Below are 22,256 nucleotides of genomic sequence, written 5' to 3' on the forward strand. Positions count from 1 at the left end.
GTTTTATTCAACTGGTTACCTGAGTTCGAATCTTAAAGAGATAAATAGTTAAAAATGAATTTAGACTTTGCCTACTCCTTTAATAAAAAAAGAAGGTCATTTAGTCTTAACTTTTGAAATTTTTATTTGACATTTCGGCTTTATAGCATGCGATGTATTTTCTTAAATTTTATAATTCCTTGAGAATGTGCAAACATTTTATGATAAAATTACTTAAAAATGTCGTTGAAACGAACTGAACTTTTTATGTTGAAAGAAAGCCTTATTATTTTTCTGTACTTCTATGTAATGCTTTATGGTTACAAAATTCTCATTGTTATCACTCTTCTTGTGCAAGATCTGTAATGAAAGATACTTTTCTGTCAAATTTGTGTTCCTGATATTAAAAGTTCACATGCTGGGGGGCTTCCTATTTCATCTTTGTCATTCTACTTGTGCTTTGCTTCATTGTGTAGCTACAGCATTATAAGCGTTACCATAACTTATCTGCAGCAATTTTATAATTTACTATTATTGTGGTTGTTGCTGCTATCATTGTTCTACTAGTTGGAAAATTCGAATTCTTTTAGACGTGACATTTATCATATTAGATATTCAAGGTATACATACATGCATATATATATATATATATATACTGGGTATCTGTTTAGATATGATGCAGAGAAATGACAGAAGTTGTATTAAGTGACGAAGATTGAGCAGCAAAACAAGAGATAGTTTTCAGCAAATTAAAGACGTTGGCTCTGTTTGATTTAGTTAGACTCACAAGTTTCTGCTCTGGCAATTGCACTTTCAAATTCCCATCCTTGCAAGATTTAACTGTGATTGACTGTCCCAAGATGAAGAATTTTACTAGAGGAGAATTATGGATGCCATCTGGTACGGAGAGAGAGAAGATGAAAGCCGTTGGGCTAATGACCTTAACACAACCATACAACAACTACATGCAGAAACGGTATGATTAATTCACTATTCTATCTCCAATGGAAAAGTTTTACAAAATTTGCAATTTTTTAACAAAACGTAGAAAACTGATCATTGACAAGTTAGTTTGATTCATTAGAATATTCGCTATTACTTTTGTATTTAATTCATCAAACTGTCCTATTTAATATTGACATTTTCACAAAAGTTAGATAATGTTTTTCAATTCTCACAAATTCGTTAATAATTAGTTTTAATTTCATAATATGAAAATCTTGTCAAAGAAATTGTGTTATTAAACTTATTAAATCTCTCGCTAGTGGCTTCCTTCCTAATCTCCATGTGCTTTAGTATTTATTTCCAAGTGCCTAATTTTACGACTTTTAATTTAGATTAATGAATGACAATTCTTATTTTTTCAGCTGTTGGAGGGGCTTTCATCTTAGTCGACTTTATACAAGTAATCTGATCAAATACATTTTAGTACTTGGATAAGATGTGGATTTGAAGACTAAAGATCGCAGGTAACTAATTTTATTACTTATGTACTTTTCTCATGGTTTTGTTTCATCGTTTCATCTAAACTCTTTGGAATGCATTAATTTTGTTTATTGTTAATTTGGAACGAAGTTTTAACGTATCATTCAGGGATTTTGTTTGCATCATTGAGGGTTGTTTGGCCTTAACTTCTGAGGTTTTTGACATTCAGCTTTATATTGTGCTATTTTTTGTAATTTTATAACTTCTTGAAAGCATGCATATATTTTTTTTCTTATCATGATGCCTCGAAAATGTCATTAGAAGGGACAGCAGTTTTCTTTTTCTTATTTATTTTCAAGTATCTACGTTTGCGAATTTTAGTTCAACTTGTTGAATGGGAATTTTGTTTTCAGCTACGTACAAGACGATGCCGCTGCTGCTGCCATTGTTACTGTCATAGTTACTATTACTCGAAAATTTCAAGTAATTTAGTTGTGAAATTCATTATGTTAGAGATATTCAAAATATATATGATGCTGAAAGAAAAGAGTGGACTTGTTGTCTCAGTTTGTCTCATTTTGTTTTCTCCAACTCTAATTTTCAAATTTTAGAAATATGGTAAGAGAAGGAACAAAATGAGTAAAAAAATTGTCAAAATAGTTGTAGCTATGAACAATTATATCCAAACACATTTAGCATCAATCTACTTTGCCAAATTTTTTAGTCATCGTCTTTGCTCGGTTGTTTTAGTTTTTGCCCTGTTTGTTCTCTTTATTTTGATTGAGTTTGCTTTACAAAGTCTATCTTTCAAAACTTAGAAGGCGAGGAAAGAGCGGGTAGGAAATGCAAAAGGTATCAAATCATGCATATGGTCAAATGCTCCTGTATATGAACACATAAAGAACAATTGAAATATCATTCACCGGATAACACAAACAAATAAAAAAAAAAAAAAAAAGAAGAAAGAGAGAAAATCTAATCGTCTCATTATCCCGAACACAAATAATTAAACCATCAAATGTTTGCAATGAGCACAATCAGATCATCTCTTTGGAATAATTACATGTTGGCTTGGCCTATTTTTTGGCCGGTAAAAAGGTTTTTGGCTGGAGCATTTGGCCTTAACTTTTTTTTTTTTTTGAGTCTATATCAATTGATGCCACTATGTCAATAATAATTGGTAGGAAATAAATTAATATGTAACTATATCTTCTTAATTAATTATTTGTTTTTTTATCCATTTACATTGGAAAAAAGGGGTGCAGGGTCAGGAAGCTTCTTAGACGTGGCACGTTCAAAAGCTTTTTTTTTTTTTTGTCTGAACCACATGGTCCTGAGTAGGCCCTAACTGTGGGAGATACCTTTAAGCTCATACCACAATCCAAACTAATCTCCACTCGCACCAGGTCGGCCCGTAAGGGATAAAGTACTGGCTAAAGTGGTGACTCCATATAAGAGCGGGGCTTGAACCTCTGACCTCTCTTAAGAAGTGAGAGTGCCGAACCACTCTGTTCAAAAGCTTTTCTTTTTTAAAAGCTGCGTCAAGCATGACACGTCAACATCATTTACAAGTGGGAACAACTCTTTTTCATAAAAGAAAAGCCTTTTTTGTTTTAAAATAAAGTTTTTTTGGATGATTCACTATTACTAATTGCCCAAGTCATTCTATTGCGAATACATGCAAATTAATAAAGAGACTTGTGGGGTTGCTGGATAGAAATTGTTGAATACATACAAATTATTGAACAGAAATCCAATAATTGAACACCGGCCAATTCTTGTCCAATCAAATTAAAACTCAATTAATATATTCCACTAAATTTTTCGTACAACATCCTATTCAGATGAATAAAATGTAAAAAATAAAATATATAATTCAAAAAATTATAAAGGATGCAATTTAGCAGGTCATACAATATACCAACATCATTTACAAGTGGGAACAACTCTTTTTCATAAAAGAAAAGCCTTTTTTGTTTTAAAATAAAGTTTTTTTGGATGATTCACTATTACTAATTGCCCAAGTCATTCTATTGCGAATACATGCAAATTAATAAAGAGACTTGTGGGGTTGCTGGATAGAAATTGTTGAATACATACAAATTATTGAACAGAAATCCAATAATTGAACACCGGCCAATTCTTGTCCAATCAAATTAAAACTCAATTAATATATTCCACTAAATTTTTCGTACAACATCCTATTCAGATGAATAAAATGTAAAAAATAAAATATATAATTCAAAAAATTATAAAGGATGCAATTTAGCAGGTCATACAATATACCAAAAAAAGTCTTGGGGGTGCAGTGGGAATATTTCTTGACAGAAAGAGTCTTAAAAATTTTTTCGCCAGAAAACATTTTCTCTCTCTGATCTCTGTATTCTTCAGATCCTCCTCCTTGCTTGAACGTCTGTAACTTTGTCATCCATGATTTGCATTCAATTCTTGACGAAAAAACCTTTTTCCGGATTTTCATCTTTTGATCTCAAACATGCTTTGCTTCTGTTGATTGTGGTCGCTTCTAGTGCTAGTTCTCTTCTTATATAGCTTTGTTCCCTTTTGCCATCAGCTCTTTGCATTTCCTTGGATGAAGAAACCTTTTTCTTGTTTCAATTTTCTGATCTCAAAAGCACTTTGATTCTAGTCTGCCACACTGATTTTGTCCTTGTTTTGTACAAACATAATTTCGCCATTATCTGTTTGATTATCAATTGACCCGTCGTTGACTCTATTCTATTTCTATGTGAAAAATACGAAAAAAAAAAAAAAGAGATTGAAGATGGTGGAAAGCATTGTTACTGTTGTTTTAGAAGTTGTGAAATGCTTGGCTCCTCCGACACAACGCCAACTTGATTACTTGCGAAACTACAATGAAAACATTCAGAAACTCGAGGCAGAAACCGAGAGCCTGAAGGTTGAAATTAGGAGCATTGAGCGCAGAGTTTTTGGGGCCGAAAAACAAGGAGAAAAGAGTGAAGAGAAAGTCGAGAAGTGGTTGGTTAGCGCCAACAAGATCATTGATGAGGTGAATGCCAAATTCATGGGAGATGAAGAGACTGCAAATAAGCGATGTCTCAAGGGGCTGTGTCCTAATTTGAAGGCTCGCTATCAGCTTAGCAAGAAAGCAGAGACACAGGTGAAGGCCCTTGTTGAGTGCCGAGAAGAAGCCGGTCGACTTGATAGAATTTCCTACCTTACCTATCCGGACAAGATATGGCTCAAGTCCCACAAAGGTTACGAGGCCTTTGGATCAAGGCTTTCTACTTTGAAGTGTATACAAAACGCTTTGACTGATGTTAATGTCAGCATCGTTGGAGTGTACGGCATGGGCGGCGTTGGAAAGACGACTCTAGCGAAGGAGATCGTTAGGCAAGCCTTGGCAGACAAGCTCTTTGATCAAATAGCCTTTTCAGAGGTTTCCGAAACTGCAGACATAAAAAAGATTCAGCGGGATATTGCTGAGGACTTGGGTCTCGCATGGCATGAGGAAACTGAATCTAGAACTGCGAGTAGACTGTATGAACAGTTGAAGAATGAGAAGAAGATTCTTGTGGTTCTAGATAACATATGGAAGCATCTTGATTTGGAGACTGTTGGAATTCCTTTTGGTGATGATTATAGAGGTTGTAAACTCTTGCTGATAGCAAGAGATCGTAATGTTTTGTTGGATATGGATTCTAAACATAACTTCTTTATTGACAACTTAAATGAAGAAGAAGCTTGGAGATTGTTTAAGACGATGGCGGGTGATTATGTTGAAAATCGTCAGCTGAAATCTACAGCAACAGATGTAGCCAAGGGATGTGGAGGCTTGCCTATTGCCTTAGCTACAACAGCAAGGGCAATGAGAGACAAGACTGTGCATGAATGGAAGAATGCCTTGCGAGAACTTCAGACGCCTTCAGTGATGAACTTCGAAGGACTGCCGGCAGATACTTATGCAAGAATCGAGCTGAGTTTCAAGTATTTAAAAGGTGAGCAGCTCAAGAAAATTTTTCTGCTTTGTAGTCTAATGGGTAATCCTATTTTTACTTCAGACCTGTTTAAATACTCCATGGGTTTGGGTATACTCCAAGGAGTCAAGAAGATGGAAGATGCACGAAACCAATTATATGCATTGGCCTATAAACTTAAAGACTCTTGTTTGTTGCTTGAGGGAGGTAGCAGCGAACAATTTTCAATGCATGACGTCGTTCGCGATGTTGGCATATCAATTGCTTACCGGGACCAACATGTATTTTTGGCAAAAAATGAGGATGTGTTGGAGCTGCCGGACAAGGAAGCACTTGTAAATTGCTATGCGATTTCTATAAGTGGTTGCCGTATTCAGGAGCTTCCTCAAGGATTGGAATGCTTGCAACTCGAACTTTTATATATATCTCCCAAAGACTCTTACCTTCAAATCAATATTCCTGAGAACATTTTTGCAGGGATGCGGAAGCTTAGAGTTGTAGATTTTACTGGGATGCAATTATGTTGCTTGCCATCTTCAATTGATCTCTTAGTAAATCTTCAAACACTATGTTTGGATCAATGCATGTTGAGTGACATAGCAATTATTGGAAGGTTGAAGAATCTGGAAATCCTTAGCTTTTTAAATTCAGATATTGTGCAGTTGCCTGAAGAACTAGGTGAATTGACTAAGCTAAGGTTGTTAGATTTATCCAATTGTTTCCAGCTAAAAGCTATTGCACCCAATGTCCTATCAAGCTTAACTCGATTGGAAGAACTCTACATGAAAAATTGCGTTATCGAATGGGATGTTCAAAGACCCAATGGTGGAAGAAGTACTGCCAGCCTTGGTGAGTTGTTGCAATTGCCTCGACTGACCACTCTAGAAATAGATGTCAAAAATGATAGTATTTTACCAGAAGGCTTTTTTGCAAAAAAATTAGAAAGGTTCAAAATATCAATAGGAGATGAGTCATTCAAGCCTCCGGTGCGTGCGGATGAATGGTTCGGTAGTCGGCCGGTTTTGATCAGTGATCCTTCGAGTCTAAGAACCATAAAGCTGAAGCTTAGCTCAAAGCCTATTTGCTCGAAGAAAATGCAGGGCATCCAGAATGTTGAATACTTGTGTTTGGACAAGCTGCAAGGTGTCAAGAATGTTCTTTTAGATATGGACATTGAGGGATTTCTACAGTTGAAGCATCTCCATGTTCAAAATAATCCTGACTTCGTGTGCGTTGTTGACTCAACGGAGGGGGTACGTCGTGATGTGTTTCCTCTTTTGGAGTCACTTACTCTTTACAATTTGATTAACATGGAGAGGGTATGTATTGATCGACTCAAAGTAGAGTCTTTCTGTGAACTTAAAACCATACAGGTGGGAAAATGTGATGAGTTGAGTAATATCTTCTTGCTGTCTTCTATAAGCTGCCTTCCCACACTTGAGAGGATTGCAGTTTTTGATTGCGATAAGATTGAAGAGGTCTTTGCAATTGGTGGAGAACCAGATGTCGACAACAATAATGCAGTGGAGAAGATAGAGTTTGCAGCAGTAAAATTTTTACATCTGCAAAATCTTCCGAAGCTTGCAAGTTTTTGCTCTGAAGTAAAGAGACCAAATACACAAGGGTCGCAAGAGGAATTGACAGCTACTACTTGCTCGACCGAAATCAGTTTGTTGGAGGAGGACAAGCTTGATACTTCGACACCGCTTTTCAACGAGAAGGTAAGCTGTTATAATGAAACCAAAGCATTCGTTTTTCTTTCTCAACTTATTCTATCGTGCATTTTCGTTTGATGACAACTATAGAAAATGAATTATAAGGGAAAAAGAAAATGAGAATTGGAAATTAGAATCTCACACACTCACTCACTAAGCTCGCTTTACATATTAATGATGTGAATTAAATTGCATATTAAGTGTATGTTTAGTATGGTAATAATTCTCAAAAAATCATTTTTAGCACGGATTTCTAAAAACTATATTTGAAAAAAGTTTAACACAATGTTTTGTAAATGGGTGAGCTATTTGCACCTTAAAAATTACTCTAAACACTCTAATTGAAATAAAAATTTATAACAAAAATATCTATCATATGAATTATATAAAGGACAATTTATTATAAGTCAATATTACATAATTACTATGAACGCCCCATATAACACACTCATTATTTAATATATATAATTTTCATGTTTTAAACCTTAAAACTTTTTTATTTACATCTTCATCAATACTTAGATGAATAATGATAAAATCAATATTTTTCTTTTATTTTTCCATAAATAATCAATATCAAACGCGCACTGAAGCTGTCACTTGGAAGATGATTTGATCTAACAAGAAATTAATGTTTAGGTTGTGTTCCCCAACTTGGAAGATTTGGAGTTGATTGGAATTAATGTCGAAAAGATTTGGCACAATCAACTTCCAGCCATGTTTCCTCGCTTTCAAAGTTTAACAAAATTAATCGTGGGGAAGTGTCACAAATTAAAATGTATATTTTCGGCTTCTATGCTCAGAAGCTTTGAGCACCTCCGACACCTGGATATATGCAACTGTATGGGTTTGCTTGAGATTATTTCCGAAGGAGCAGATCAAGTGCCACCTTGTTTTATCTTTCCGCGGCTGACATTTCTAAGACTAGGTGAACTACCAGAACTTAGATGTTTATATCCTGGAATGCATACTTCGGAATGGCCGGCACTAAACTCGTTGATGGTCTTTGGTTGTGACAAAATAAAGTTATTTGCTTCTGAGTTATCTAGCTTCCATGGAAACATTGATGAGAATCAACTTCCTATCCCAGCACAACAGCCTCTGTTCTTGATCGAAAAGGTACATATGAAACCATTTATTTGATCTTTTATCGGTTGCATCTTACTGTTTCTTATGTTTTATGTTTGGTTCTTCGATGCAAAGAAACTCACAAACAATAGATTTTAGAAATACCCGCTGTACATGTATGTGTTACTCAAAATTGTTTGACAGAACATCAATTGAACTAATTAGTTTTTATGTGAGTTGATGATGTTCAGATCCTCCCCAACTTGGAGAATCTGCTATTAAGTGGAAAGGATTTCAGGATGATTTTGCAGGAAGATTACCCACAACACCTCTTTGGCAGTCTTAAATACATTGAGGTTGTGGAAGATGACTCAGCTTGTTTTCCGCTTGGTTTACTTGAGAAGTTTCGCAATCTGGAAATCCTCTATCTGAGTGGTACTTCATACACAGAGATATTATCAAATGAAGGACACTCGGAGAAGCACGTGGGCAAGTTCTCACAAGTAAAACATTTACAGCCGTACAAACTGACTGATCTGAAGCAGCTGTGGAAACAAGGCTCCAAACTAGACTTCATTTTCACAAATCTTGAAATTCTACGAGTATATTGTTGTCAAAATCTGATTGTTCTATTGCCATCGTCATCGTTATCTTTCCGAAATCTGACGGATCTGCAAGTTTGGGGTTGCAAGGAATTGATGAAGTTGGTAACATCCTCCACAGCAAAGAGTCTAGTGCGACTCAGGATAATGAAGGTATGTGGAAGCAGAGCAATGACACAAGTGGTAACAAGTGAGAAAGATGGAGCAGAAGATGAAATTGTTTTCAGCAATTTGAAGGCGTTGACTCTGCTTGATTTAGATAGTCTCACAAGTTTCTGCTCTGGCAATCACACCTTCAAATTCCCATCTTTACGAGATTTAGAAGTGATTGGTTGTCCCAAGATGAAGATTTTCACCACAGGAGAATTATGTACACCGCCGAGAGTAAACGTGTGGTATGGAGAGGGAGATGGTGAATGTCGTTGGGCTAATGACCTTAACGTTACGATACAAGAGTTACATGCTGAAAAGGTACGGTTAACCCACCAACTTAACCCCCAAGGAATTTTTTTTCAAAATTTGCAGTTTTTTGCAAAATTCAGAAAATAGATCATCGACAACTAGAATATTTGTTATTGATTAAGCGCATGATCAGGTTTTAAAAAGTATGAGACACTTTTGTACTTAATTCTTGAAATTGTCCAATTTAAAACGGACATTTTGCCAAAAGTTTGGGAATCTTTTTCAATTATCAAAAATTCATGAATCATTAGTTTTAACTTCATAATATAAAAGTCTTGTCAAATTAATGAATGAGAATTTTGTTTTCAGATGTTGGAGGGGTCGTCTTCTAATTTGAGGAAGTACGATACATTGTGATTGCATTGGCTTTTTAATTTATTACTTCGAGTTGTGAAATAGAAGAATAAAGTCCCAGGTAATAATTTCATTTTATTTATTTGTTCTCGTGGCTTGTTTCATCGGTTCACCTGAACTATTTAGATTGCGTCACTGGTTTATTGTTAACTTTGAAATGAAGTTTTAATGTTTCGTTCAGGGCTTTATGAGCAAATTTTTCATCATTGGATGTCTTTTGGTCTGAACTTTTGAGATTTTGTTTGATAGTCAAGGCTTTATAGTATGCTATTTATAATTCCTTAAGATTGTGCAAATTTTTTTATGATAAAATTGCTTGACAATGTCATTGAAAGGAACAGCACTTTTGTGTTGAAAGCCTTCAGATTACAGAAAAATAATAATCTTTTCTGCACTTCTATGTTGCTCTTTTTGATTACCGAGGTCTCAACTTTATCACTCTTCTTTTGCAGGATGTGGAATCAAAGATATTTTTCTATGACATTTGTGTTCCTTGTATTAAAAGTTTACATGCTGAGGGGCTTCCTGTGTTATCTTTGCTGTTCTACTTCATTGTATCGCTACAGCTTTGTGAGTGTTACGATAACTATTGTTTCCTTCATTTGAGCATTGTAAGTTTCGAAGGCGCTACATTGCTTGACTAAAGATATTTAAATTTACCATTTGTTTGCACCCCTTGTATTATATACAATAAATTTTTGATGTATTTTGATATTTAATACGAGATATGTTTGAATTTTCATTGAAAGGTTTCATAATTGTTCTGATTTATCTTCAGTTTTATTTTTGTTATCTCAAACACACGTCAGCCCTTGCATGAATAAACGCACATAATATCCCAGAAGAGTTTTATCAGACGTGCAGGCAAATGAAATTTTATCAGCAATCTTGTGATTTTACCATTATTGTTGTTGTTGCTGCCTATTATTATTACTACTAATTGAAAAGTATTTTAGATGATAAGTTTATTATGTTAGAGATATTCATAATGTACATGATGCTGAAATCAGGGGATTTGTTGTCTCGATTTGTTTTATTTTTGTTTGCCTCGAATCAAATTTTCAAATTTAAGAAATATGGTAAGAGAAGGAACAACAGGAGTATCTCTGGTCGGCCATAACTGCACCTCAGAGAGTGCTCCGGCATCGGGAATCTGCTCATAGCTTGTTAGGCCGAGGAGATTCTTCCTCGGCCAGGTAATGAGGGCATGCGCGGCTAGTGCTCTTTTAATTACCCCAAACATATATGATGCTGAAAACAGAGGATTTGTTGTCTCAGTTTGTTTGCCTCGAATTTTCAAATTTAAGAAAAATGTTAAAGTTAAGGAACAAAAGGAGTTTAAAATTTGCAAAAATTAATGTAGCTATGAAACAACTTCATCGTAACATATTTAGCATCAATCTACTTTGCCAATTGTTTATTGTCATCATTGTTGTTCTGTTATTTTAGTTCTTGCCCTGTTTGTTCTGTTCCTCTGTTTATTTCATTGGGCTTGCTACTTTGCTTCACAAAATCTAATTTTCAAAATTTAGGGAGGCATGGAAAGAGTGCTTAGAAAATGCAAGAGGTATCAAATCATGCATTAGAAAACTTGTTGGCTACTAGCTGGTCTATTTCATTGCCACCGATCGGATCCTTGTCCAAAAAGCCATCAATGTGCCTGTTAATGATATAGGAGTCGGAGATATAAGCTTGAAAATAACAGGATCATTTACAACATGGAAATCAGTCACCATTGGTAGGTGGCGCTGCATATGATATTAAGAACTGATTGACGAAATTAATGCTATCAATCTGCCTGCTAATGTTGTGCTTAATTTTCATGCATAAAGTTGTTGGCTGGTCTGTTTGGCCTGCAATGATTTGCCTTTTCGACTAAATGATTCCAAAAAGCCATCAGCAATCACCAGTGCAAAAGAAAACAAAATTAAATTCTATTGTTAATTTAATTCTATTGTTTCCGTGTAATCACAAAGTATTCGATAAATATTTAAAAATTACAGTTTGAAAATTAAGGTAGTTTTATATTTGATGAAATATTAAATTTTAAAAGTTATCATAATCAATTTATTCTTATCATCAAATAATCTTAATCAAAGACAAAACTTTGTTGCTCGGTGTAACTCACTCCCATTTTATCTATTTCTAATTGAATTATATTGTAATCTATATTTCTTGTTGAAAATTGATAAATCATATAGGTTTCAAAATTTAGACATATAAGTGCTACTAATCATTATTGTTTCTCTAAAACTATCGGCGAAGGTGGAATAATTATTCTTTTTGAAATAAAACTATGGTGTGTGTCTATTAAAAAAAAATTAAAATGAACATTTTATTATTTAGTCATATGTCAATATTATTAGTAAATTTAAATTAATATCTTATTTATTGCATCTTCAAATTATTTTCCATAGATTAAATAGATTTTATTTAACAAAAAAATATTGTTGACGCGTGTCAAATTTTCATGCATTTTAGAATTTATTAATGAGGTTGCATTATTGTCCATATCGTCAATAATTTTAGCAAACAGCAGGGATAGCAAAGTTTGTATTCACGCCAAGTTTTAACCCAATCACTATTTTGCAAATTTTAGAAAAACATATTTCTGGTAAATTTTGACGGACCAAATTCAGCTCCAAAACTGGAAACAATAAATATATAATAATAAATAATAGCGCGAGTTGCATCGGAGTTTTTTTACAGTAGAAGCATTTACTCATCACCAAAGGTATTAATTATCAAAACACACTGCCCCTCCACCCCCATTTGATCTGTCATCTTGTGATTGGTTGGACATGTGTTCTTGCCAACCAGCTGTACCCTTCTAATTATGTAATGACCTGCCCAATCAAGTTCTCGTATTCTTTCAATTTATGATAAGATTCTCGTATGGGAACATATCTGCAAACGTAATAATTACTAGCTCTGTAAGTTAGCGGGACCCCCATTTTTTAATTTGAATGGTCAGATCCATGATTACACTTACACACCTGCAGTATAATGTCAACAACCAGCTGTAAATTTCCATGGACACAAATACCCCCAACTAGTGCTTATTAATTACTTAATTATACATATATAACTTAATCACATGTATAAGAATTTCGGCCCCTCATTACATCAGCAAATTATCACGTACCACAATTCTGTAATTCTCTATAAATTATATTGGATTTTTGAATTATCATTCATATTCTTTTATTAATTATATTAAAATTATTATTAAAAATCGTATTTATCAAATATTATTAATTCTTATTTTACAGGTTGGCCTTTCATTTCAAACAATAACTGCACACTAGCAAACGGAGCTTAAAGCTTTTGATGATTAGAATTTTTTTTCTTCCATTCGTGGCATGCAAGCTATTGATACGGCATTTAATAAAATAATTTGCGTTCAATCAAAAGAAGGACATTAGCTATTTTCTTTTAAATTAGAGTTATAAATTGAAATTGAAAAATGTGATTCACATTTAAACATTTGATTGTCTTCAGCTTATTGCATTAGCACTTCTTTCAACTGCCAAGGGGATCTCAAGGTTTTGTCATTTTGGTTGACTGAGAAAGAGATCGTAATGCTTTGTTGGATATGGATTCTAAACATAACTTCTTTATTGACAATTTAGATCAAGAAGAAGCTTGGAGATTGTTCAAGAAAATGGCGGGTGATTATGTTGAAAATCGTAAGTTCAAATCTACATCAACAGTTGTAGCCAAGGGATGTGGAGGTATGCCCATCGCCTTAACTACAATAGCAAGGGCAACGAGAGACAAGACTGTGCATGAATGGAAGCATGCCTTGCGAGAACTTCAAACGCCTTCGGTGGTGAACTTCAACGGACTGCCAGCGGACGCTTATTCAAGAATTGAGCAGAGCTTCGAGTACTTAAAAGATGAGCAACTCAAGAAAAATTTTCTGCTCTGTAGTCTAATGGGTAATCCTATTTTCACATCAGACCTGTTTAAATACTCCACAGGTTTGGGTATATTTCAAGGAGTCAAGAAGATGGAAGATGCAGGAAACCAATTATATGCATTGGCCTATGAACTTAAAGACTGTTGTTTGTTGCTTGAGAGTGGTAGCACTGAACAATTTTCAATGCACGACGTCGTTCGCGATGTTGGCATATCAATTGCATGGCGAGGCCAGCATATATTTTTGGTGAAGAATGAGGAAGTGTGGGAGCTGGCAGACAAGGAAGCACTAGAAAATTGCTATGCGATCTCTATAAGAGATTGTCGTATTCACAAGCATCTTGAAGGATTGGAATGCCCGCAACTTGGATTTTATACATATCTCCCAAAGTTTCTTACCTTCAAATCAATATTCCAGAGAACATTTTTGCAGGGATGAGAAAGCTTAAAGTTGTAGATTTTACTGGGATGCAATTATTTTGCTTGCCATCTTCAATTGATCTCTTAAAAATTCTTCAAACACTATGTTTAGATCAATGCATGTTGGGAGACATAGCTATTATGGGAAAGTTGAAGAATCTAGAAATCCTTAGCATTAACAATTCTGACATTGTACAGTTGCCCGAAGCACTAGGTCAACTGACTAAGCTAAGGCTGTTAGATTTGACAAATTGTTTCCAACTAAGAGTTATTGCACCCAATGTCATATCATGCTTATCTTGTTCAAAAGAATTGAATATAAGACATTGCTTTGTTGAATGGGATGTTCAAGGTTGTGCTGGCCTAGATGAGTTGATGCATTTGACTCGGCTGGCCATGCTTGAAATAGATGTTAGAAATGATAATACATTGCCCAAAGGCTTTTTCAGTAGAAAGTTTGAAAAGTTCAAAATTTCCGTAGGAGATGTGTCGGGTATACCTTCGGAGGTTTCCATAGAAGATTGGCTTAGATTCAGTCGGCCATCTTTTTCAATCGCCATTCATGAGACTTTAAGAAGGTTGAAGCTCAAGCTTAATTCTACGACCATTTGCTCGAACAAATTGCAGGGCATCAGGAACGTTGAATATTTATGTTTGGACAAGTTGCAAGGTGTCAAGAATGTTCTTTTTGAATTGGACACAGATGGAGTCACTTACTCTTTACAATTGACTAACTTGGAGAGGATATGTATTGATCCACTGAAAGTAGAGTCTTTCAATGAACTAGAAACCATAAAAGTGGAATATTGTGTTGAGTTGAGTAATATCTTCTTGCTCTCTGCTACAAACTGCCTTCCAAGAGCTGAGAGGATTGCAGTTATTGATTGCAGCAATGTGGAAGAGATTTTTGCAATTGGTGGAGAAGCTGATGTCGACAACAATAATGCAATGGAGGAGATAGAGTTCGATGAATTAAGGTCTTTGAGTCTGGGAAATCTTCCAAAGCTTACAAGTTTTTGCTGTGGAGTGAAGCCACCTTCAGCATCACCAAATAGACAAGAATCCAACGAAATCCGTTTGGATGCTTCGACACATTTGTTCAACAAGAAGGTAGGCTAACACATTTTTTGTTTTAATTATTTCTTTATTATTTTACTCTACTATGCATTCTCATTTGATGACAAGGATATTTATGTTGAAAATAAATCATTTAGGGAAAAAGAAAAAGAAGAAATTAAAATTCTAACTAAAACTTTGTCTTTATTAGGTTGTGTTTGTTGATGTGCTCTTTAAAGTATATTTATTTATTTATTTTCTTATTGATAAAATATTTGAGATATTTTTCAAAAATTCTTAATTGTATAAATATTTTGAATAAGATCTATTTAATCATATTATATATATTGATATGATCATCATATGGATTCACAGAAGATATAAATACAAATTATCTTATAACTAAATAAATTAAGTTCGCAATTGATAAATAAAGTTGGCTGCTCTATTTATGTTTAGACTGTAGTAAATTCATTGAATGATTTGCCTTAATCATGTATGAAGTTACTGATGTAATTTAACTACATTGAACTGAATTCCATATGCGATTTAATTAACCTTGAAATAACTATTAGACTTACTAAATCTCATAGACATTGATTTTATTGCAATCTCAATCTTGAGTTAATTATAATTTCATGTTTGTTATTTTCATTTCATTTGAGTTACCACTGGACGCAACATACATTTGTAGTCAAGATTATCCGATATCTTAGTGGAAGTAATTGTGAGCAGTGAGATTATAGATTAACAATATAGAATTTATACAATACATCTCTTGACGGGTTTTCGGTACTTGATCATAGAATTCTCTACCCAAAGTGTGTCAACATAATTAGTATGTTAAAAATGATTATTAGATAAAATCAGTAAGTGTCAAGGAATAAAATGTAATTAAATTGATTGGATAGTTGAAATATCGATTTAATTAGTGATGTGGTACAAAAGATTGTTTAGTAAAGAAATCAATGTGGCATGGGTCGAATTATTATCCGAGAATACTATCCTAGATAACATGTAGTTATGGAGGTCAGTTCCAATCTTTTAGTGGAGTTGGTTTGGAACTAAATAATTGAGGTAGTTTAATTACAAATCTAATTATTGTAGCCACTATTGTATGTATCATATTGATCCATGGGTTAGCTCATTTAATTGATTGCATAACTACTAGATTGATAAGCAAGATAACTAATTATTTGGGTTAAAAGCCTAAATATATTATTTAGAAGGAAGCTCATTTTAATATGCTTGTGCATAAGGGACCTTGTATTATTTTTACAAGGTGGGCCCCTATAACAAGAATAAGTGTAATGCCACTTTTGGTTTGTCTGTTTTTTTTTATTTAAATCAAATTTGATTTAATAGAATTAAAAAAAATGGGAGAAAAAATAAGGAGTCTAGGTTTCCACCAAATAGAGATATAAAAGAGTTTGTTTTCTCTAAAAGGAGAAAGTAGTCCCAATATACAAATCAGAGAAAAAAGATTTTTTCTCTCTAACTTTGAGAGAAAATTTTTTCTCTTGTGAGTTGCTTTTAGTAGAGATAAATGCTTAGTAGTGATAAGTGCGTCAACACGTCTAGTGTAGATCAAACTTAAGTCATAACTTGGAAGATCATTGGTGGCGGATCGTGATCTAACAAAATTGGTGGTGACAAATCATGATTTAAGAGCCTAGATTATATCAGCGAAAAAGCAAATGTATGATTTCTAAATTATGGTAATTTTATATATTGTGTGAGAATTGCGATCCAAATATTTCCACTCCAAAATATTTTTCAAACCAACAGTGTTGCCCAACTTGGAGGCTTTGGAGCTGTATCAACTTAATGTGGAAAAAATTCGGCACAATCAACTTCCAGTCACGTTTCCTGGCTTTTAAAGTTTAACACGATTGATTGTCTGTCGATGTCACAATTTAAAACACATATCTTCAGCTTCTGTGATCAGAATCTCTTTGAGCAGCTCTAACATCTGGAGATACACGATGGTGTGAGTTTGTAGGATATCATTTCAGAGGAAGGAGCTGATCAAGTGAACCCTTCTTTTGTCTTCCGGCGTCTGAAACTCTTGAGATTGCCGTACCTTAGATGTTTATACCCTGGAATGCATACTTCGGAATGGCCGTCGCTAAGTACTTTGCAGGTGTGTAGCTGTGACAAACTGAAGGCATTCGCTTCAGAATTATCTAGCTCCAGCAGAAATAATGATGAGAAGAATATGTTCCATATCCCAGTGCTACAGCCCCTGTTCTTGTGCGGAAAGGTATGAAACTATTTTGTTAAGCGTTTTTATCAGTTCCTTCTTGTTTCTTAAAATAACTCAAAGTAGAATTTGTAACGCCTTCAAAAATTTTCTTTATTAATAATTATGGTAATTCTTGGCTAGATAATAAGAAATGTTATTTCTTTTTATTGGTTTACTAAAGGATTTGAGAATGATACTATGCTTTTTTAATTTACTAGAATTACTTAGAATTTTTTAATATTACATTTATTAATTTCACAAGACATGTGTACTTACATTATTACTTACATTTGTTATGCATTTATTATTTATATTTTTCAGCTTGCATTTATTTAAAGGTGTAATTATGAACATTCATAATTATATTTATTTAAGCTTTTTTCATGGCTTTATTAAAGTTTCTTTATTAAAATTTACTTTATATGATTACACTTATTAAAATTTATTTTATATTTATTATTATTTTATTAATGTTTCTTTAATAAAGCTTACTTTAATTTGTTATTACCTTGGTATTTATGATTATACTTATTAAAGTTTACTTTATATTTATTGTTGTTTTATTAAAGTTGCTTTATTAAAGTTTGCTTTACATGTATATTTACATTTATTATTTGCTTACTTTGTGTTTGTTAATTCTTGATTGAAAACCGGGACTTGAAAGAAGGAAACATAGAATTATTTAACTTCTTTCATTATTCATCTTCTTGATAGTTTCAAGTTAAGCACGTATTCACAACAATAAAAACATAAGTAATAAAGACTCACCAAATCAAGAAACTTCCAAATTAACTAAGATTTCTAACTCTATTGAAGAACTATAGAAGGTTGCTATGAGAGATCTAGAATTTAGATCTTGGTGTCGAGCTAGAGAGAAACTATTTGTTTCTTGATAGACTCAAAACTGCCTCACAATGCCTTAATTGAACAATATTGGTCCCGAGATTTTTATGAAATTATATATTAATAAGAAAATTATGAAATTAAAACTAGAAATACTACAGATATATTAACTCCTATTTAAAAAATCAAAAATTTTGGAGTTCATTTTACCGTATAAATAATGTTGTGAATTTGGTCATTCTGCTGGAACAACAGTTTTCCAATACAACAATATTGGATGCGAAATTCTATATAAAATCAAAAATAAAGTCAAATCTTACGAAATAAATTTTTTTAATAAGCCCTGCATGTCTAGTTTACAAAAAGACATGATTATTATCAAAATCATTTTAAATGGCCGTGATTTTAATGCAAAATATTCATGTTGTCCAGAGAATTCCATAACATGTTTCATACAATTAGAATTTCAAGTTAAGCATGTATTCACAACAATAAAAACATAAGCAATAGAGACTCACTAAATCAAGAAGCTTCCAAATTAACTAAGATCTCTAATTCTATTGAAGAACTGGAGAAAGTTGATATGAGAGATCTAGAATTTAGATCTTGGTGTTGATAGAGAAAGAAGTTGAATAATGAAAGAAGTTGAATAATTCTATGTTTTCTTATTTCAAGTCCCGGTTTTCAATCAAGAATTAACAAAAACAAAGCAAGCAAATAATAAATGTAAATATACATGTAAAGCAAACTTTAACAAAGTAACTTTAATAAAACAACAATATATATAAAGTAAACTTTAATAAGTGTAATAATAAATTAAAATAAGTTTTGTTAAAGTTATAAAGTAAATTTTAATAAGTGTAATTATATATACAAAGTAAACTTTGATAAATTAAAGTAAACTTTAATAAAGAAACTTTAATAAAACAAAAAGCTTAAATAAATGTAATTATGAATGTTCATGCATCTTTAAATAAATACAAGCTTTTATAAAAAAATATAAATAATAAATGCATAACAAATATAAGTAATAATGTAAGTACACATGTCTTGTGTAATGTAATACTAGAAAATTTTAAGTAATTTTAATAAATTAAAAAAGTCTAGAATCATTCTCTAAAATCCTTTAATAAACCTATAAAATAAAATATAATTTCTTATCATCTATTTAAGAATTACCTGGAAAAAGACATCCAGGTGATTTTCCAGGGCGATTTCCCACGACACCTCTTTGGCAGACTTAGACGACTGGAGGTTGTGCGTGATGACGTGGCAGCTGGTTTTCCAGTTGGTTTACTTGAGGTACTTCCCTATCTGGAAACTCTTGACCTGAGTTGTACTTCATACAAAGAGATATTCTCAAATGAAGGCTGCTTGGAGAGTCACGTTGGTGTAAGAAAGTTGGCGCTGATAAAAAGTTTACAGCTGGTCGAACTTAATCATCTCATCAAGTACCTGTTGAAACAAGAGTCTCAACTGGACTCCATTTCGAAATCTTGAATTTCTGTCACTAAATTACTGTCGAAATCTGTTATCTCTATTGCCGTTGTCATCATCAGTATCTTTTGGGAATCTAACCCATCTGGTAGTTTTCAGTTGCAAGAAATTGATGAACTTAGTACCATCCTCTGTAGCAAAGAGTCTAGAGCGACTTGTAACGGTGAGGGTAAGTGGATGCAGTGCAATGACACAAGTGGTGGCAAGCTGTGATGAGGGAGATTCAGATATTGCAGGAGCAAATTTAGAAGAAGAGATTCTTTTCAGCAAATTGAGGTACATGACAATACTTGATTTAGAAAATCTCACAAGCTTCTGCTCTGGCATCGTCGATTACACATTCAAATTCCCATCTCTGGAGGATTTGATTGTGACCGGTTGTTGCAACATGAAGATTTTCACTTCAGGAGATTTAATCACACCCAAGAGAGTAGACGCGTGGTACTCAGAGAGCGCGTGTTGTTGGGACAATGACCTTAACACAACCATATAACATTTACATCAAGAAAAGGTATGGTTCCATAAACAACTCACTATAACCTATCTGTCTCCGTATAAAAAATTTAGAATATGAATTTTTATTAATGAGAACCTTCTCTTTTTTCTTTTTCCTTTTTCCTTTTTTCCTTTTCAGCTGTGAGAGGGGTCGTCATCTTACTCGACCATGTACTAATCTGACAGGTAATAATTAATTAAGCCGCTTTTTTGGTAAGGTTACTATGTGAAACGTATACGAAGTAATACATTTCTATAGTTCCTGCTCAATGTTGTGCTCTGATTACAGAATTCCCAACTTATGAATAAGAACGACAGTTTATACTCTTCTCTACAGCCTCTGGAATTAGAGCCATTTCTTTTCTTGTGAAACTTGTGCTCCGCCTGTTGAAAGTTTACATGCTGAGGGGCTGCTCATTTCGATCTTCGTTGTTCGTTTACTCCATTAATGTGTAGCTACAGCTTTGAATGTATAAGTTGAAAGACAGGATATACACCAAAACTGAAAGATGTTTAGATTTGTCGTTAATTTGTGTGTATTGTGTACTTGTATCATAAGCACCAAACTTGGGAAATTTACAAAAATAACCATAAAACTTTTGTTATTTTCACAATTAACCCTCTCAACTTTTTTCTATCAACATTAGCCAAACACACGATTTTCTCCCCAAATTACCCTTCTTTACAAACCAAAAGCAACTTTCTTTCTCCCCTTTCGTCAAACCAAAGGCAGCTTCCCACTCTTGAATCATCAACCAACGGTAACGGCAAAAGGCAACGATAAAAAGTGAAATCCAATCATAATTTATCCGGATCCAATACTAATCGGCATCACATAGTGGTATGAGTTATTTTCTGAACTTGCTCGTGAGTTTGACTGAACTACGGATGGTTTCGTGGGTGAATCTGGCGACAGGTTGCCTGTCGCACCAAGTTTCGTGCGACAGTCAGCTTGTCGCACGAAAAGCCAGATTCATTGCAATTAACTATTAATTTGATAGGGTTGAAATAATTTATTTTTTTTATAATTTCAGGCTTAATGGATTCAGTTGTACTTGAATTGTGTTACGATTGTTGGTGGGAGACATTAGAGGATGGGCGTATGGAGTATGTCAATGGTAAAAATAGAGCTTTTTTTGTTGGGAAAAATTATCTTTTTGATCAGTTATTGGCAAGAGTATACGATGTGTTACAAATTAATCCTAATGAATATAGTATCACAATGAAGACAACTTTGAGGTCTAGTAACACATTATATCGTGTATGTGCACTGCCCATGGATATATTTGATGATGAAATGGTGAGGGTTGTGTTACACATGGCATCCGACGTAGCTAATTTTGGATGCATTCCTATATTCGTGACCACATCACCTCGAGTTCCGAACGAAGGTATTGAGCCACATGTCGATACAGAAACTTCGTTTAGAACAAATATGTCTGGCCCCGATAATGAAGAAGAGGTGTTGCCAAGGACAATATCGCTGCAGCAATATTACTCTCCAATCCACGACAATTATGACAATATTGATGATAACGGCGTTACGTTACAGGATGTTGGAGCAACGATATTTCCAATAACGACGTCGTTGGAGCAACGGTATTCTCCGTATCACAATAATGATTTTCGGGACAATGATGATTTTCATGATGAGACAGAGGGGGATAATGTTTGTGCAGAACCTTCTAATAATATGAGGGGCACTCATTTCAATAATGATGGTGATGATGGAGGAGCCGATCCTTCGAATGTTCCGTCGTTTCAGCATGAGGATGAGTGTGAAGACAATACTCCTGTGAATAACAGAGGCAATAGACCTATTCCTTCTATGGTTCGATCGAGAAGGAGAATTGACCCCCTCACAAGTCTTGCTCCAACTTTGCCTTCAAACATGGTTGCTCCAAGCTTTGTTAGCAGTTGTGACTCATATGATATCAGTGTGGGCAATCTATTTGCTGAGAAAAATGAGTTTATATTACAACTACGCAAGGTTGCCTTTCGGGATAAGTTTGATTTCAAGATTGCACGGTCTACTACAACACGTTTCGAGGCTCACTGTTGTTCAGAATCATGTAAATGGTGTATTCGAGCAACTAGATATTCGAACGAGCAAAATGTTCCTTGGGTGGTGCGGAGAATTGATAATATACACACTTGTCATAATGAGGTATTGGTTGATGGACGTCATCAAGTCAGGAGCCGGGTTGTCGGTCATATT

The 22,256-nt window shown here is 34.0% G+C and overlaps 2 protein-coding genes across 2 annotated transcripts; both read left to right on the forward strand.

Annotated features, from left to right (window-relative positions):
• The first annotated feature begins 3,669 nt into the window (after window positions 1–3,669).
• LOC18042657 (probable disease resistance protein At4g27220) lies at window positions 3,670–10,231 on the forward strand. The gene is made up of 5 exons (XM_006433190.2): window positions 3,670–7,081; window positions 7,715–8,194; window positions 8,395–9,216; window positions 9,517–9,622; window positions 10,014–10,231. Exons 1-4 carry the CDS (start codon window positions 4,187–4,189, stop codon window positions 9,562–9,564), a joined length of 4,245 nt encoding a protein of 1,414 aa, XP_006433253.2. The 5' UTR covers window positions 3,670–4,186; the 3' UTR covers window positions 9,565–9,622; window positions 10,014–10,231.
• Window positions 10,232–13,225: 2,994 nt separating this feature from the next.
• Window positions 13,226–15,021, forward strand: LOC18042659 (probable disease resistance protein At4g27220). Its single transcript, XM_024183804.1, has 2 exons — window positions 13,226–13,808; window positions 13,916–15,021. Exons 1-2 carry the CDS (start codon window positions 13,226–13,228, stop codon window positions 15,019–15,021), a joined length of 1,689 nt encoding a protein of 562 aa, XP_024039572.1.
• Window positions 15,022–22,256: the final 7,235 nt, after the last annotated feature.

Source organism: Citrus clementina, unplaced genomic scaffold, assembly GCF_000493195.1.
Source record: "Citrus clementina cultivar Clemenules unplaced genomic scaffold, Citrus_clementina_v1.0 scaffold_5, whole genome shotgun sequence".
Lineage (NCBI taxonomy): Eukaryota > Viridiplantae > Streptophyta > Magnoliopsida > Sapindales > Rutaceae > Citrus > Citrus x clementina.

What these genes read in the sequence shown, in the direction of transcription:
- LOC18042657 (XM_006433190.2), top strand. Translation starts at nt 4,187, where the DNA reads ATGGTGGAAAGCATTGTTACTGTTGTTTTAGAAGTTGTGAAATGCTTG. An exon ending in CACCGCTTTTCAACGAGAAG is followed by an intron (nt 7,082 to 7,714) that starts GTAAGCTGTTAT and finishes ATTAATGTTTAG; the next exon opens with GTTGTGTTCCCCAACTTGGA. An exon ending in CTCTGTTCTTGATCGAAAAG is followed by an intron (nt 8,195 to 8,394) that starts GTACATATGAAA and finishes GATGATGTTCAG; the next exon opens with ATCCTCCCCAACTTGGAGAA.
- LOC18042659 (XM_024183804.1), top strand. Translation starts at nt 13,226, where the DNA reads ATGGCGGGTGATTATGTTGAAAATCGTAAGTTCAAATCTACATCAACA. An exon ending in GATCTCTATAAGAGATTGTC is followed by an intron (nt 13,809 to 13,915) that starts GTATTCACAAGC and finishes ACATTTTTGCAG; the next exon opens with GGATGAGAAAGCTTAAAGTT.